The 19039-nt window shown below is 35.5% G+C and overlaps 1 protein-coding gene across 2 annotated transcripts; it reads right to left on the minus strand.

Moving 5' to 3' along the window:
* Positions 1–1860: 1860 nt before the first annotated feature.
* gaa2 (alpha glucosidase 2) lies at positions 1861–18126 on the minus strand. 2 transcript variants are annotated; one of them, XM_079615616.1, is made up of 20 exons: positions 17952–18126; positions 14666–15295; positions 13391–13536; positions 13043–13208; positions 12738–12834; positions 11158–11277; positions 10950–11068; positions 10490–10621; positions 8922–9032; positions 8123–8236; positions 7925–8009; positions 7729–7846; positions 6937–7070; positions 6694–6845; positions 6237–6385; positions 5893–6034; positions 5693–5791; positions 4784–4948; positions 4472–4618; positions 1861–3111 (listed from the first exon to the last, which is right to left on the minus strand). In XM_079615616.1, the coding sequence occupies exons 2-20, from the start codon at positions 15284–15286 to the stop codon at positions 3049–3051; spliced, it is 2880 nt and encodes a 959-aa protein (XP_079471742.1). In that variant the 5' UTR covers positions 15287–15295; positions 17952–18126; the 3' UTR covers positions 1861–3048. The 2 variants fall into 2 exon arrangements, with proteins under 2 accessions (XP_079471742.1, XP_079471741.1); XM_079615615.1 differs by lacking the exon at positions 17952–18126 and adding an exon at positions 17001–17106 and having other exon boundaries at positions 1871–3111.
* Positions 18127–19039: the final 913 nt, after the last annotated feature.

A 19039-nucleotide genomic window follows, 5' to 3' on the forward strand; every position in this document is an offset into this window, starting at 1 on the left:
ACATGATTTCATTCTGAGAGAAAATGAACGGCAATGATTTCCAATTAGCGTATTAAACTGGAATTACACAGACAATGCATGTAAATCTGCTGTGAAGTCAATTAAGCAACATTCCAGAATTAGTGTTTGTTGCGCATTAATTATTATAAATATGATAGGTTTGGTTTCTTGCAAGAGCAAAGTTGCTAAATGCAGTCAATGCTGATTTTGTTGAAATTAGGTTAACACAACTGATGCTCAAGAGACTTCTTTCAAAAACAAATCTTACCAACCCCAAACTTCTGAACGGTAGGCCTGAAAATAACCAAAAATCTGCAACTGGGAATGTCATATTTTGTATCTGAGTGTCATTTATTATAGGACAGTCAGTTTTCTCACTGTATAAAATAGCCCTATTACAAGGGGAATGGAGTGGATAATGACAGGTGCTCGCTTTGTCACGTTTCATATTCATCATTCATTTGTCAAAAACACATTTGCACTGTAGTAATTATGACCATTATCTAAAGGTATTGTGATGGTTATTTTGTTAATGATGGAAGTCTTTTGTCAGAGCAAGCTCATAATTGTGTTTGGACCTTCGGAAAACGTACTTTTCTACATGCAGGATTTTTTTTAATGTTTCATTCTTTTTAATTAATAACCAATCAAGAAATGAAAGTTCTGCCCCATACTTAATTCTATTTTTGTCCCTCTTTTTGTTTTTGCCTTTATCTCTTTCTGCTTGCATCGGCCCAAACAGAAACATGGCTTTCAACTTGCTGTCATATCATACTGCATGTGGAAGCAAAAGTCTGGCTTTGATCTTCAAACAGGTCTTGTGTCAGTGCGAGATGAAAGCTGAAGGTTCAGACGTGCAGATTCACTCGCAGGGGAAGCTACGTTTGGCTATCAGCTCTGGGTTTACAACAATATTTCTTAACAAGAAGAAGAAAATCTTTATTACATGTGTTTAAAGACAAGAAACACATTTTGCTTATATCAAGCTCAAGGTCTAAACAAAATCTTGACGGTAATTGCTTTCATGTTCTGGTTTATTGTACACTAAAATCAAACTTTGACTAAAAGTTTTTTTTTTTTAAACATTGATGTCTGTCTAAAAAAAAAAACAAGTAACATGATGCGAACATGCTTGAGCTTCTGTTTACCACAACTTATGTGCGATCTTCGTGTTTTCCGAAGTCAGATGAACGAAAGTCTTACAGGTTTGAAACAACATGAGGGTGAATAAATTACAGATTTTTTTTTTTTTTTGGTGAACTAACCCTTTAAACTGATGTTAACTAATGGGACAGTTATTGTGAAATGTTATCAAAATAAAATCACATTTGAGTTTATTTTCTGACATAACTTTATAATACTAGAAAAATGTGTTTTGTTTAAACACCTGACTTTTCCTCAGGGCTCTGCACTGAGCTGGGAAAAGCCATTTCCCATTACAAAGTGAAGGAAGTACCTCCAAATCCAGTTTCATGCAGCAATAACCTGGCCACATATAACTATAGCTCTGACTGTAAGACATCAAATAATCAGGAATGTTAGGTTCGGTATGTACACGCTGTGGTTTAAAAAGTTAATAAATGCTGGACACCAAGAAGACCAATGGAAGTAAATGATAAAAAGAAACACATATGGCCTTTAGCATGTTGCTAAGGTATTCTGGGTGGTTTCTATGGTGTTTAGGTGAATGCTAGTAAAAAAAAAAAAAAAGGTACAAAAGCTGTCATTTTTTCAAAAAGTACACTTTTGTACCTAAAGGGTGCATATTGGTACCTAAAAGGAAAAAAAGGGTACTGCCCCAGTGACAGCTTTTGTACCTTTTTTCTGAGTGTATCACAGCCCAAAAAAAACAAAGAAAAAAAAAACAAGAGAAAAGATGAACACTTTGAATTTTATTGCACACTACCCTGTATGTCCTCAGAAACTCTACAGCAGTTTGTTCAGGGTCATTTAAAGAAAAAGGTTCACTCATAGATATATATTTTAGCTTCAGTTTCAGGAGCACACTTCTTTACATTTGAACTTTTTTGTTAAAAGTTGTAAAGCAGCCCAGTGTTTTCTAACAGAGGGTTTTATACATTCACAGTAAAGCCACTGAATGTTGAATCACAGCTTTGATGAAATATAAGGCACAATGTTATGCTATAAATGGTAATATCGACAGCATGTGGTAGCAATTTACAAAATACTGCACAATTATGCCTCTTTAAGCCTCGATGAATACTGTACAGTGATTTACTTCCATAATATTTTCATGGTTTTACATTTTAGACTTAATCGCTTTGGGCATTAAAACAAAAAAAAATCATACATTTCTATCGCTGAACACAATGGACCGTGTTAACTACAACAAGCCTGTCAGTACATGGAAATAATGTTTGCTAACTAAAGCTTAAACATGCATTTCTGCAGCATCAGAATGTCCTGAACTGGGAAAACATGCTTGTAAACAATATATACACATGCAATTCAAAATAATATTAACATAATTTGGAAACATTTGAAAGGTTATGAATTCTGCAGGATCACTTTTGAATTTGCAGTTGTTTTTGTTCTGTTGGTCCATTGAATCACTACAAAATGTTTGCTTAAAGATGCTCAAATTCATTTTGAATTATAGGTTTTGATGGCATGGCAAACTACTTTAAGATGAGGAGCTTTAATTCACAACTAAAAGGTTTAAAACAGAAGAAACAATATCAGCAATAACAGGCAGTAATATAACACCATAGGTAAAAATATCTTATCCATTCAACAGATCAAACAAATGACTTAATCAAAATACACTGACTTCTTCCCTTAGGTTTTAATTCCTCTGAGTGCAACTGACCACTGCTGGGTCAATAATAAAGAGTACCGTACACTTAAAGTGCATATGAGAAATTCAACATACAATCAATAATCTGTCATATCCTTTCCGGATCATATTTGATTTTAGGCTGGAACCAGAACCGCCACTGTCCACGTACTGAGATAATGTCAGCTGAAAAGTTAAGATCATGATTTCAGCAGCAATTTGCAATTCAGAAACGGCACTGATGATTCACGTTACATCCAACTGATTGTGAAGTTATGACTGAGGTTCAGACCCAAGTCTGTTACTGTCAGCACCTAGACAGACAAAAGACAAATACATTTATGTAATGCTCATTTTGCATAAATGTGACTTTTTGTTTTATTTTTTTACTGTATTTTTAAAAAATAATTCTTGACACCAGATCAGGGGTCCTTAAATGGTGGACTGCGCTCCGGTTCCGAAACCCTAGTTTGGTTCCAACCGGATGGCGAGACATAATGACAACGGCAGCACCATTTTACCGTTTCTACTGTTTAAATTGAGCAGCGTGGCAAAACAAAACAATGGAGCAGTACACACACACACACACACACACACACACACACACAGGGTCGTTTATAGTTATAATCTTTAGACCCTATATCCTCTAACATTTTTATCTAGAGCCAAACGCGCTTAAGTCAAGACCTTTCTGCCCGTTGCTTCTCTCTCCCACTAAAGAGCCACAATAAAAACTGCAGATGACGCAGTTATTTTAACAACAGAAGCAGAAACACAGCAAACAGCAAAATAAATTAATACTTTAGCTTAAACACTGCAGAAAACAAGAATGCAGCAAATACAATTATTTTCATCTGACATGCATATTCTTTTGACAAAGAGATGTTTTCATCTACAGTACATATAGCATTATTTATCACCATGTTAACAGATTTTCATAAATGTTAGAATTGGGGAAATTATTTGTAGATGGCAAAGAAAGACTTCGAAATAAGAAGTTAACTTTGGTTTCAGCTCATGATGAGGGCGTCTTGATTATGTACAGTGTTTGTTTGTTTGTTTTTAGCAGATACTTATTTTAAGCAAAATACAAAAACATTGCTTCCTGCCATGCATATGTATCTAAATGTAAAAATAACAATAGTCTGATAAAACATCTGATCTTACGTTTTAATATTAATATCTAATTGGACTCTTTTGTAAAATTCTCAGAAACCACTGCTGTGGCTTTGAGGGCCCAATAAACTCATCCAACTCATTCTTTCCTTTAACAAAGTACTACTGCCGCCTAGATGGAAATGTATTACTATTCCAAAAAAAAGTATTGTCCAGACCTCCACTGGGAAGGAAATATAAAGACCTCTTGGAACTTTAATTGAATACCCCTGACCTAGATATTTTAAGTATTTAAATATATTTTAAATGTATTACAAAAATAATTTTTTTTTTGTAATTCAGTGTACCACAGACAAATATTCCAATTATTTTCAACAAATCCTAATGAAAGCTTATAGAGTATCAGATAACTGCAGATGAACATACTAAACATTAAAATTGTATTCTTCTAACTTACTGCAAACCGTTCAAAATTCTAATTTAACCTGATAACTAAATATGCACAATCACAGTATTTAAAACCAGTAGCTTCCTAAAAACAATATTAAAGTGTGTTACCTGATTGTCACGGTAAGTGAATGCTGCCTCTTGTGAATTCACGGTTACATTTTCTGGCTCGGTCTTCACCCCATAAAAGGAAACGGTTTCCACAGTGATGTAAGTAGCCTCCTCATGATTATGCAGCACCTCTGATTTCATTGTGTTCTGAAGATCATTAATAAAGATCATTATATCCATACATACACACACTAGTAGTTGAAAGCATGATTGTTTACAGAAACATTTAAGAACAAGTGATGCAATAATAAAATAACATTGAATAAAAATGTGTATAAAATGAGTATTTGAGAAAAGTTACGTTTTCTGTACCTTTTCTATTGTGAAATAGATGTAAGCGTACTGATCAGTCTCATATGAGTCAATGGTCTCTCCGTCATCCCAATACAAATCACCCTTGGCCAGACCGTCCTCACTCAGACTTGCAATCAGATGAAGGGGCTGACCGCTGCTCACCCACAGGGTGGTGTTCGGCCTCTGAAACACAAACAGAACAAAATTCAAGCAAACATGCACACAGATCACAGACAACACTACTGCTACTAGTACATTATTTTGTAAATACTTCCTTAAAGTATAACATAAATTATACATAAATTACCTACACATCAAACAAAGACTTCCTTAACAGATCATTTATTTATTAAATGTATATATACAATTGTATAATATAATGTTGAAGTCTCTTCTGATCACCAAGGCTGCATTTATATGATCAGAAATACTGGTACAGTAAAACAGAAATATTATTAAAATTTAAAACATAAATTTTAATAGACTTTAAAATGTAATATATATTGTACCTAATAGTTTACGGCATCATTACTATAATCTCCAGTGTCACATGATCCTTCAGAAATCATTCTAATATGCTAATTTGGTGCTCAAGAAACATTTCTTACTATTATCAATGTTGAAAACAGCTGTGATGCTTAATATTTTTTGTCGAAACGTGATGCACTACCATTTAGATCTTTTTAAAAATGTTTTCAGCATTTATGATTGTAATAAGAACCATTATTAACCATTAAGCATATGATGTATATGTTATGATATTGTGCAACAATAGTAAATGGATAGTAGATAATAGTGGATAATAGTAACCCTCTTAACAGGACATTTATTTATTATATATAAAATATATAATAATATATTCTGTCTGCCTGCATTAACTGAAAAACAATAATGTACGAATATGTATATAATGTGATTCTTTCTCACCTGTGTAGGTGTGATGGAACCCTCTCTGAGATGCAGGTTGATTTTGTCCATTGGAGCCTGAAGTTTGATCTCTTCTCCTCTGCTTACCAATGAGTCACCCTGTTTGTGACAAACAAATATCGATGTTGAATGAGACTACAAAGTAAAAGAATTGTGAGTTTCTTCTTTCTAAAAGGGTTTCTAGAGAGGATGTGACTCACGGTGTGGAAATCGTACCAGAGACCTTTAGGGAAATATCCCACTACATAATCTCGTCCTGCATCCAAAACCGGCGTGACCATCAAACTCTTCCCCCATAGGAACTGTTTATCTATCCCATATGTCTTCTCATCGGTAGGGAACCTAAAACACAGCACAGACCCGTGATTATATGCAAAGTCTTCCTGAAATTATGAATATTATGTGCCTGGATCTGTATCTAGATATTTCACTAAAAATGATAATCCTGTCATTAGATGCTGCTAGATAACTCCAAGGTTTGGAGAAAACTATTCCTTTAAATGCACACACAATAAGGGTTTGAAGTCACATGTGTTTATCTTACTGAAAGAGCAGTGGTGTGGCGACCGTGTGTCCACTGATGTGTGCGTGATGGAAGAGTGTGTAGAGATGTGGGAACAGGGAATAACGGAGAAGGATGGCTTCTTTCATTGCTGTACGAGCTGCAGGACTGAATGCAGTTGGTTCCTGATCCTGTTGTGAAAAATGACTAAACTGTTAATCCATCAGAGTCTTGCCTTTGGAATGCAGATGAAAAACATTATAAAAACAGAATATTGTACTGGAAAAACAACAGACAGATAGGTAACTAATCAGATGAACAGACAAAAATGCCTCAAGACTGCAGAAAATCAATAAGATGAAAACAGTTGAAAAACACAACAGATCCTCTAAAGCAGTGCGCGTCTTAGCGTTATGAGTTGTGACCAGCTGCAGATTTTGCTGTAGTCTAAAGCTAAATAGAGTCATGACAGTGTTTGGTTGGATGGAAGAAAGTTCACCTGTTCATCTATGGAGTTGTGGTTTCTTGTAAAGGGGTAGAAAGCTCCGAGCTGGGTCCATCGGACACACAGTTCTTCTGTAGTGCTGCCCCCAAAGCCACAGATGTCTGCCCCAATAAGAGGAATGCCCAGGATGTTAAATGTCAGCATACCTGGGAAAAAATAAAAAGGTTAGTGAATCTGTAGTCAATACAACACTATATGGGACTAACTCTGACCTCAGCAGAGAGTGTGCATTTATACCTGGTATAGATGTGGCCAGATCTTTCCATTGGCTCCTGTTGTCTCCGAGCCAGTGGCCCGAATACCTGCCCTGACTGGGAAACGTAGAGCGGGAGATGACGAAGGGACGCTTCCCTGTAATCTTCCTCAAAGCACTGAGAAAGACAGATGGACATGATCGGTACCGTTTGATAAACAAAAGTGTCCAAATACTTTTTTTGAGAGGTGAAATATTTGGTTGAAAAGTGTGTTTGCGCCATCTTACTTAAAACAAAAAACAAAACGTTTTTGACAAAAGTTTGGGGTCATAAGATTTTTAAAAGAAGAAGAAATTAAAAGTTTTTTTTCCAGAAAATATGCATTAAATTGATCAAAAGTGGCATTTACTATTTCAAATAAATGCTGTTCTTTTGCACTTTTTTTACTCAAAGAATCCTGACAAAATTGTATCATGGTTTCCACAAATATATTAAACTGTTTTCAACATTGATAATAAAAAATAAAAATGTTTCTTGAGCATCAGGTCAGCATATTAGAATGATTTGTGAAGGATCATGTGACACTGAAGACTGGAGTATTGATGATGAAAATTCAGCTTTGCCAACACAGGAATAAATTATATTTAAAAATAAATAAATAGAAAACAATTATGTAAATTGTATTTATATTTTACAATATTACTGCTTTTACATTATTTTTCAAATGAATGCAGCCTTGGTGAGCATAAAACATCTCAAAAGCATGAAAAAATATATATTATCAACCCCTAACTTTTGAATGGTAGTATATGTATTTTTGTGTGATTGTGTGTACCTTTCAGTGGCTTTAGATTCCATGAGTCCATACAGACTGTGTATGTTGTAGTGAGAGGAGATTTTCTGACGTGCAGATGCACACACAGTCTTGGCCCTTAATGTACCACCCAGAATACCTACAGCAGACAATACCATGTCTTATTGTTGGAAGAAACGTAGCATGAATGTCCACATAATAACGAACACACTGATACCTGGTGTGTAGGGAGGATTTTCCAGTTCATTCTCTGGACAACCATTCAGTGACCCATCAAAGAAATTAGATGGCTCATTCATATCCTTGAGGAAGAGAGAAAGAAGAAGAAGAGTATATTTTAAAAAGCAAGCTCAATGTATGGCTAAATACAAATAATGAACCATTAAACAAGGAATAATACAAATGCACAACATACAATCCACACGCCATCAAATGGCACTTTGTCATGGAACCTCTGCAGATTCTGGTACCACCATTCATGCGCGTCTGGATTGGAGAAATCTGGAAAAGCAGTGAGTCCTGGCCAGACCTTAGAAACAAGCAAAAATATCTGCAGTCAAGTCACATAATATTCATAATTACTACATTTTGATTTCATTTAGTTTAATCATAAACTTTTTAAGCTTCCAAGCACTCTTAAAAATCCAAATTAATTACTAAGTTTCTGTTTAGGTTTGTTGGACTTCATATTGACACCTATTGATTACGACGCAATTGGAGAAATGTTTACTTGTGTCGTCGTCAGCCATGATACATTTATTCCACAACCAATAAGGCATGAAATTATTGTGGAAAAGTCTGTAGTATTCATCTGGACATGAGATCATTTCATCAGTTTTGGGCTCAGCACATTTGTTTTTCAGAAATTAATACTTTTATTTAGCAGGGATGCATTAAATGAATCAAAAGTGACAGTTAAGACATTTATAATGTTGCAAAAGACTTCTATTTTAACTAAAGGCTGTTCACTAGAACTTACTATACATCAAATAATCCTGAAAAAAAATATTTAAAAAATTAAGCAGCACAACTGTTTTTAACAGAAAGGTTTCATGAGCACCAAAATCAGCATATTAGAATGATTTCTGAAGGATCATGTGACTAATAATATTGCAATAAAAAAAAAAAAGTATTTTTGATCAAATAAATGCAGCCTTGGTGAGCATAAGTGACTTCTTAAAACAAAACAAAAACACAAAAAAACCTCAATGTACCTTCCCAATAAGGACGTCCCCATTCGAATCATTGATGAAAATGCCTCTCTTCTTCCCCTCATCAAACGGCCAGTAGGAGCCAGACGGCTGAGAGCTACTGATGCCGGGATCCTGATGAGGAAGCGCAAAAGTGACAAACTGCAGTTTAAATCAAGCCCACTTCAGCTAAATCCACAGTGACACATCCAAGTGCTTTAGTGATGGCCTCAACCGCATGTGAAACATTGTTGCCAAATCTGCCTCATGACTGTCAGTGTGATTCTAATGCAACACAAGAGACGAGAGCAGAATGAGGAGGAGTGTCATATGGATGTTTAATAAACCCACAGAACATAGAAGTTCCTCTCATTTTAATGCAAATAGATCTATTGCCAGTCCCCACAAATGATTTAAGCCATATTAAAGTCATTGGCCATCTTCAAACAAATGATGCAGGAGCTATTGAGCAGAAAACTAATTTTTGCAATGACTTTTAACCAACTGGTGATTTTTAGTGGATGTATGAAGCTGACATGGAACCAAATTTCAGTAGTCGGTATTAATACCAGAAAGATTTCGAGGGTCTCTGTAACAATTTCGTTACCAGAGCAAAAACTTGAATTTTGTCTCATCTGTCAGTGAGTGCTCAAAAAAACACGAACAAGAGTGTTTGAAAAACAGCAGGTAGTGCCGGGTACCGTTAATACTACTACCGGTACTGCAGAGATGCTGGTACAGTAAACTTATTTTTTAAAGTATGAAATTCGTTCCCCTATCCCCTTCAAGATCATTTAGCTTTCCTAGTAGAGTTAAGGCGGGCGTACACGGTGCGATTTTTTGCTGTTTTATGAGCTTGCAGATAATTTTTTCACTCGGGAGAAATCGAGTGCAAATCGGTGATGCTCGCATGGTCGCGGCTCGCAGCGTGTGAGAGGAATTACGAGCCGAGCCGAGCACGTTATGAGCACCTCCCCGACCTCCCGATCATTTTTAAACATGTTTAAAAAATTCGGGGAGTCGGCCCGATTTTCACCAGCGTATAGGCTGTCCCCTATTGCCAAATCATACACAACCGCCTCACAGGCTAGATCGATGGGGCTATACCTCAGTGGCAGCAACTACAGCGTGCGCGCACACACACACACACACACACACACACACACACACACACACACACACACACACACACACACACACACACACACACACACACACACACACACACACACACACACACACACACACTCTCTCTCTCTCTCTCTCTCTCTCATGTTTTTATGTTGAACGGAATGGCTACTGTCACAGTATCTGCATTTGCACACACATTTCTGTCATTTTTCTATCTGAAGCTATTGCCTGAAACATTGAAAGCTCTCACAGAGACTGTGTTTAACCGCCAGCTCGGGATAAAATTCGTGCAGGAGGACAGTCGTGCCGTGTACCAGCTGCTTTGACGCGATTATCAGTTTAACTGACTCGTAACGTGTGCAATATCTCACGACCTCCCGAGTGTCCGAACTCGCACCGTGTACGCCCGCCTTTACCTAAGGTGTAGTTCATAGTCAATCAAAGTGAGTGTGTGTGTGTACCAGAATCATGACGTAGTGTTGATCATGTATGTGAAGGTCTTTCACGAGATCAGGTAGGGTGGAAAAGTTCATAGGCTCATAAGTAAAATCTAGAGCACGATCCATGTAGTCAATGTCATTCCACTGAACGTCCTGAAAGATAAAAAAAAAAAAAAAAAAAAATTATAATTTATAATTATAATTTAACAATTTATAATTAGTCATTTAGCTAAATGCATAATGCTAAGTCAGTGTTCTTCTGTGGTTCATTAAAAAAAATTCTATATTTTTAGTTTACAACATTTATTGCATACGAATTTTGCGTCATTTTCTGTGCTGAATTTTTCTTCTATTGAAAGTGCAAATCTGTACAGCGGATTTCAAATTCTAAACAATCAGTAAACATTTGACTATGAACCATATTTACCAACACCAAACCAATAATTAATGAAAATGATCTAGAAAAAATACTGTATAGTACCTGAGGTATCCCATAATTCCGCATTTCTCTCACAACATTCCAGGTTTTGTTGCTAGACTTGTAGCCCCATCGGCAGAGATGATAGCCCAGAGCCCAGTAGATGGGCATTGCAGGCTTACCTAATAAGAGAAGGTAACATCATTAGTTGGTCAACTTCTGATTCATGTCAAAGGTGCAAAATCAAATACTGCTTTTGATGCTTGCTGACCTACAACATCCAGGTACTGTCCAATCACAGAGATGGGATCTGGGCCCAGGAAAATGTAAAAGTCGAGGATCCCACCAATCATACGCCAGGTGAGAGCAGGTGCAGGCTGCAGAGCCACATCTACATGACAGATTATTTACACGTACGTTAATACAAAGTTGAGACATTATCCGCAAAAACAAAGATTCACAGGCAAAAACACTGAGCATTTCAGGAACAAAAATGGACTACTTGCACTCATGAGGCACTTCCATTTTAAAATAGTACAACATGTATATTTTCAATGTGCTATAGTCACCTAATTGAACATGTATATTTTCAATGTGCTATAGTCAGCGCAAAAACTTATGTGCTAAGTTTTAATCCAACCCAAGCCAATCTGAGAAAGCAGGGGCTGTTAAACATACATCATTATTTCCCCATAGGCTGACAGTGCTACACTAGTGACCGCAATGCTGAAGTGTGTGAGACCTGATGAATAAGAATATTTATTTATTTGTATTCAATATTTAAAATCACTATTCTGTAAAAAAAATATTGTCAGTAATTTTACTGTATGTAATGTACATGTTTATGCCCAAAATTCTTAATTAATATTTTAAGTAGTTGACTGTCATTCTCCTCATGCTGTGTGTGTTACCGTTTAATAATTAAATATTTAAAAGTTCAATTTAAGGCATGTACCACACATTCCTTCAAATATTTTAAAAGACTGTAACACACACACAAGCAATCCTTTTATCAGTCAAATTACTTTAAAAATGTAAACTCAGCAGGTATGAAATACGATCAGTGAGAGAAAAACACTGTTAATGAGAAGATGAGCACTGGACTGCTGCTGTTAGAGGGGAAATATATTTATTTATTATACAGAATGCACAGTTGGAAAGAAAATATATGTATAGGAACATTTCAGCAGGTTAAAGTTAATTCATATTAACACAGAGAACATGATTCTTTGTTTTAATCTATTGACAGCTATAAAATGTAGGAATACTCTGCGTTCTAATGTACATAGATAGGTACGCTGCATAGATAGTTGTAATAAGTAGAATGCGGAAGTAGTTGTGCAAATAGTCCATAAAGGTTTACAAATTAACAAAAATGATGGTTCACAATAGTGTGAGAAGTTGATGTGAAGCTGATATGATTGTCTTTTTTCCTTTTTTCTAATGCATGAACTTATCATATAGATAATTACTGTCCCTCACAACATCTGATAAGATGCCTTTTAGACTTTGCAGAACCGACAGGTTAACAAACAACTACTAGAATCACAAAATTACACAAGATATTTATATAATAGCTGATTGTTTTATCATGACCAAACGCGAGGCTTATCATAAACATGACATGTCAAAAATAGGTGCAAAACAAACATAACATACTGACTACTGCTTCATACTTGAGGTACTGCTTTTACCTCAAGATCATGCTAGAATGAAGTGTGTGTGTGTGTGTGTGTGTGTGTGTGTGTGTGTGTGTGTGTGTGTGTGTGTGTGTGTGTGTGTGTGTGTGTGTGTGTGTGTGTGTGTGTGTGTTTGCGTGCGTGCGTGTGTGTGTGGGTGTGTTGAACCCACCCATTGCATTGCTGTTGAGCATGAAAAACCCATGTGCCATCCCATCAGATTCCACAGACAGATAAAAGGGATGGACGCCATAGAGGTTGGTCAGCTCCTGAAAGAACAATCGGGAAGTACAGAAAACTAAGTGCAATCTAGAACATTTATTAATCTGTGATGTGACCGTGTTACTTTTCCTATAAACTAGATGAAAGGCCAAGGATTGTGCTAAACTTCTTGTTTTCAGTGTTTTAAATCTTGTTGTGAAATTTTAAAGAGCACTGGCATATTATTACACCAGAAGACACAAGTTATGTTGTTACCATGGGTGGAACATCTCGAGCCCACATGGTGAGAGTGTTCCACTGGACGTCATGCAGAAAGTTGGAGCGATGTTCACCCAGTCCATATATGAAACGTGACGGTAATGATGTGGACATCTGCAGGAACTGATCCGCATAGAAGAGAGGAGCTATAGATGTATTCAGCCTAACGGAATGTGAACATACATGTTAATAACTCAATGCTGATATAGACATGTCACACTATAGATCTCTAAACTAGAGTTTTCGGGTCATCATTTCTAATGGTCAAAGAAATGAAATCATTGCATTTTCAATTGAAAGGCATGTCCGTTTTCTCATGCTAGTTGACAAAAAAACGGTACTTACAGCACAGTTCCTGTCTGCGTTCTCTTGACGATCAGCCCGAAAGGTTCTTTCATGAAGTCTACGGTGTAAGAAGGATTTGATGCTCTTTTCTGAACCACAGGGACATCTATAGGGACCTCGTACCTCTTTTCAGACGGGTCTGTTATCTGTGTGAGACAATTTAATATTATGAAACAATAAATAATGTACAAGGTTACGAATATCTAAAGACGTTTTCTAACAGGGACATGGCATTATTAATATTCTGGCCAATATTAATAAGCTGTTATTTATTGTCATGTTAAGACTAATAATAAATAAATGGTTGAGATCTGCCAAAGATACAATTTAACAGTGTAATTGAATTATTAGTACCTGAAAATTACTTTAGTTAAATAACTGACTATATATATATATATTACATTACAAAAGTTTCGGGTCAGTACATTTTATATATATATATATAAAAAAAAAAAAAATCAATACTTTAGCAAGTATACATCACATTGACCATAAGTGACAGCAAATACATTTATAATGTTACGAAAGACAATAGAAAGATGAATAATAAATACTCTTACATTGTTACAAAATATTTCTATTTCAAAGAAATGCTGTTCTTTTGAACTTTCAAAGTATAAAATAAACATTTTTTTATCACTTTTTACACAAAAATATTAAGCTGCACAACTGTTTTCAACTGTGATGATAATTATTATAAGCATTGTTTCTTGAGCAGCAAATCAGCATATTAGAATTATTTCTGAAGGATCATGTGACACTGAAGACTGGAGTAATGATGCTAAAAAATTCAGCTTTGCATCACAGGAATAAATTACAATTTACAATATATTAAACATAGAAAACTGTTATTTTAAAATGCAGTATTTCACAATATTACAGTTTTTACAGTATTTTGATCAAAGAAATGCTGCCTTGGTGAGCATAAAATACTTATTTCAAAAACATAAACTTTTACTTTAAATGTTACATTTTAAATGATTGAATATGTAATCATTTTAATTAATAATTTAAAACTGTTTATTTTTTATGTCAACAGATCTGGTACCAATATACAGTATTGAGGATTCCTTTTTTTAGTCAGATTTGCATTTCAGTGATCTGTGAGTGATATGAATGCCAAGTTAACAGATCATTTCACCACTTAAAATTCAATTTATTTTAAAAGAAAAAAATAAGTATTTAGGACTTCCAACATCAACATTAATCGCTAAATTATTCTGAGAGATCACAAGAATAAAGAGCAAGTAACATGAAGACCCAAAGTGCTCTCACCTTCACACGCAGTCTGTTGTCTTCCTCATACAGCACTTCCAGCTGCAGTGCATCGATGTCTTTTGGATAATATGTCTTTTTGTTTCGGAGCAGTTTTCCCACCTTCCCCATCTCGGTGTCAATAACGGACACCAAGTCATAGGATGGATAGTCGGGTGAGTAGAAACACCACGGCACTCCGTTCCGTCCCGATGTCTTAGCCTGCGACTGCGGTATGAAGCAGCAGTTTCGAGCGTGGCACATCTCCTCCGTGACCACCACACCTCTCTCAGGATAACAGTCGAACCTCCACGCTTCGGGAATCTTCCAGCAGGACTCTGGCTGCAGCCCCGTACCGTTTGGGCTTTTAGCCACGGCAGGTGGAGGGAGTCTATGGGGATCTGTAGACGGTGGATTATGAAACCAAAATATAGTTCCAAGCAGCCAGACACCAGAGAGAACCACAATAAGTCCTGCAATGGTCAGCAGGGCAAGGGTGATGGAGCAGCGAGGGCTCTGGGGCAGCAGGGGGACTTCTGGGTCCACTTCCTTCCCATCCGTGTCCGTTGAATCATCAGGATCCAATAACGCAGCTCCAGAGAAATGAACCTCCTCAGGGGTGAGTCTCTTGTATGACACCATTTCAAACGTCTGAGTATAAATCAGGTAAAAAGAAAACAGAAGACAATTAACGGTGTTTGCCAAGGTAACAACATTAATGAACACTTTACAATATGGTTACATTTGTCAAAGGGATGGTTCACCCAAAAATGAAAACTCTGTCATTACTTAACCAAACAGTAGTATTTTTCTTTTCCATACTATGGAAGTCAATGGGGCCCTTCAACTTGTATTCTTCAAAATATCTTATTTTGTGTTCAGCAGAAGAAAGAAATTCATACAGGTTTGGAACAACTTGAGGGTGAGTATATGATGACAGAATTCAAAATTTTGGGTGAACTATCCCTTTAACGGCATTAGTTATTATTAATCATAGTTACTTTACTAAAATCAAAAGTTGCATCTGTTATATTTTTAATGGACATGAAATAACAAGAACTAACAATGAACAGTTGTATTTTTTTAACTAATGGTGGTAACAAAGATTGATCAATTCTGTAACAAATTAGGGCTGTAAACGATTAATCGCGATGAATCTAATCCAAAATAAAAGTTTGTGTTTACATAATATATGTGTGTGTTTTGTGTATAATTATTTTGTATATATAAATACACACATATGCATGTATATATTTGAGAAATATTTGCATTTATATACTGCATATATATTTTTATATGATTTATATTATATAAATAGAACTATTTTATATATAAATAACACATTTTTCTTAAATACCGGTATATACATACGTGTGTATTTATATATACAAAATAATTATACACAATACACACACATATATTATGTAAACACAAACTTTTATTTTGGATTCGATTAATCGCGATTAATCGTTTACAGCCCTATAACAAATCAATTGCTCATTGTTAGTTAATGCATTACCTAACATAGTAAACTTACAGAGTCCCTACAGGGACATAGTGATGGAAGAAAAATAAGATGGGAGGAAAAATTGTCAATGCTTTTGCGTTATCTCGCAAATGTTCTCGGGGAATGCAAACGTTTTGCAAGCAAACACAAAAGCTTTGAAAAATACATTTTTTCTCCCATCTCAATTTTTTCCACCACCATGTCCTTTTAGGGGCTTTGTAAAGTGTTACCAAAAACATAATCACATCCCACACTGTTCGTGCAACCAGACTAATTTATTTCTTTTAAAGAATATCACTATGGCTTGAATTATCCAGTTATTGTATTGCTTAAGATTGTCCTGCGAAAATGAATTAAAAAAACGTGAAATTCTGCATAGCATATTTTTTTTTTTTTTGTAATGCAAGGACTGCACCTTTCAAAAAAAAAAAAGCATCATAAAACTAACATAATAGTGGACCAGATCATAAATTATTCACTTAATTCCAATTCTTCTGAATCCATGCGATTTGTTGCAAACTGACCAACTTTAAGTCTTAATTCCTTGACAATCTTCCACTCCACTGAGGCTGACCAATATAATTGCTTAGAATGGTTCTATATCTTGATATGTTCTGTATTAAATTAGAATAGCAATCAGTTAAAAAATCCAGGCATCAGCAAGTTCTTCAACAGTTTCAGCCTCTTCAACATTAAATCCCACTAAAAGTCACGTGACACATGTCACACAGAGGTGAACACTTTCTGAAGTGCATAAAACTGCAAATATTTGGAAGAACTATGAAGGGAAGTGGCTATTGGAGATAGCATGCTATTGGAGAGGAAATGAGACCATATGTCATACTCTACCTCTTCTTCTGAAAGATTCATGTTCTTTGCACATTTCACCAAATGAAAAAGCAAGCATGCAAAAACAAAGTTACATTTTTAAATCATAAAACATGTTTTAATTAAGAACAGCAGAGTTAAAATTTGCACGGTTAAATTAGTTCTCTGTCTAGTTGTAAATGCACTATGTTATCAAAACTGCTAAAGTTGACTAGGGAGTTTACAACTTATGAGTTCTGTTGATTTACAAATGTGTGAAGTGAAGTGAGCAGCTCAGCATTAGATTGACAAGCCATATCTGCGCTCTTACAAGATATGACATTTCTGTTATGAGGTCCTGGAGAGGTCAGAGTCCAAAAAACACTATCTACAAAGAGCATAAAAACACATGCCTTCAAATATGATACACATCATGGGTGACATGGCTAGATATGTAGCCTCAATACTAACAAAACATACCATGATCAAAATAAATTACAAGTACCATGGATTCCTTGTTTGTTTGCCATGTTCTCTGAAGCAACTTGGAGTAGCCTACCATGTAAATACCTTGTGTATACAGTATGAATACACTTATACAAACGAATACAAACATAACGTTTGTACCACATAATATCAGTAGCCTACCATGGTTATATGGATAAATATATTATTTTAAATTACTGCATACATCTTCAGATAAATAAAAAAAAGACAAGCCTTGTACATGTTAGAAAACTAGTACTCAAACAAACAAACAAACCAGAAAAGCAACGATTAAATAGATATGAATCTCTTAGGAAAGAGATACATAAAAAGCTAACGTTTATCGGCGTTTGTTTTCCATGCGACAATTTAAATGAATCCACTTCGTTAAAATGACACTGAAGAACATAAAATATGTGACATTGTTGCACATTATGAACAAGACGGAGCTCACACGAAACGTCAAGCAACACATTCAAGAGAAAATGCATATTTAAATGAACTTACTTCGTATGCAGTCGGAATATGTATGATATTATAAGGTTTTAATGTCTGACCCACTACATTACATCAATGAATACCATGTTATTATTTGCGCTGGTAAATGTCACGGGTGTTTCATGTCTTATGAAGTTAGTGTTCTGGCTGCGTGTCCTGCTAAAGTACCAATGGAATCCGAATCGTTTAGAGAATCGGCTCATTTACACAGATCGGTACAGTGAACGGGCTCTGAAAACGATTCACTGATTCATTTGAGTCGTCACTCAAAAATCTTCCTGTGTCCCCCGCATTTTCCATGTGATCTTTGATAACTTACTGTTTTGTATTATATTTGCGTTTTCCAATTTGTCATTACTTCTCAGTTGTGCTTCTTACTCTGCGAATCGGTTCGAATGAAACTCCGAAAAGATTCGGTTCAAAGTAAAATTTTCTTCATGATATTCTTCTTGTGTAATGCTCACGTAACCTTCACTGCCATCTACTGGCCTGGAAACAATAGGCTAGGGCTTGTGAGATAAACATTCAAAAGAATTAAAACATAAACAATTAAAATGCAATTAAAATTTGAATAAAAATTGAGAGGGGGAAAAATATATTATACTATGAATAATATGATTAAGTTTAAAAGTTAAAAACTTGATCCTTATTCTTTTGTGTTGGTGACATCAGTCCAGCAGATGGCAGCTCAGTCTCATGTGGAGTGAAAGTGTCTCCACATAACATGGAAGTGTGATGTAAGTTTGTAAAATATTGATGTAATATATAACACTGAAGTAATTATATAGGCTAATTCAAACATTCAACTATAGACATTGTGGCCTTGAAATTTTGAAAATGAATTGTCTTTTGATTCAGTTGAATTGCACTGTCTTTGATCTGTGCTGATTTAATTCAGTTTGATTCAACAAAGGGAAGGCAAGTCTTTGTTATAAACTGTAAGGTTATTAGCCTAAGTCATTGGAAAACTGAAAATCATTCTGAATCATTCAGATCCGTGTGGTATAGGCCTATAAATAAATGGGAAGCCTATAATATTTTATACTGAACTTAATTCATGCACCACACATTTTTATAAAGTTGATAGATGGCTTTTG

This window comes from Phoxinus phoxinus (assembly GCF_949152265.1).
Source record: "Phoxinus phoxinus genome assembly, chromosome: 6".
In the NCBI taxonomy this organism is placed as follows: Eukaryota; Metazoa; Chordata; class Actinopteri; order Cypriniformes; family Leuciscidae; genus Phoxinus; species Phoxinus phoxinus.

Coding starts and splice junctions, on each gene's coding strand:
- gaa2 (XM_079615615.1), bottom strand. CDS start 17,021: ATGAATCTTTCAGAAGAAGAG. Junction 11,278..12,737: donor GCTCAACAGCAATGCAATGG/GTGGGTTCAACA, acceptor TCTGTCATGTAG/ATGTGGCTCTGCAGCCTGCA. Junction 4,619..4,783: donor TCTATTTCACAATAGAAAAG/GTACAGAAAACG, acceptor AATGATCTTCAG/AACACAATGAAATCAGAGGT.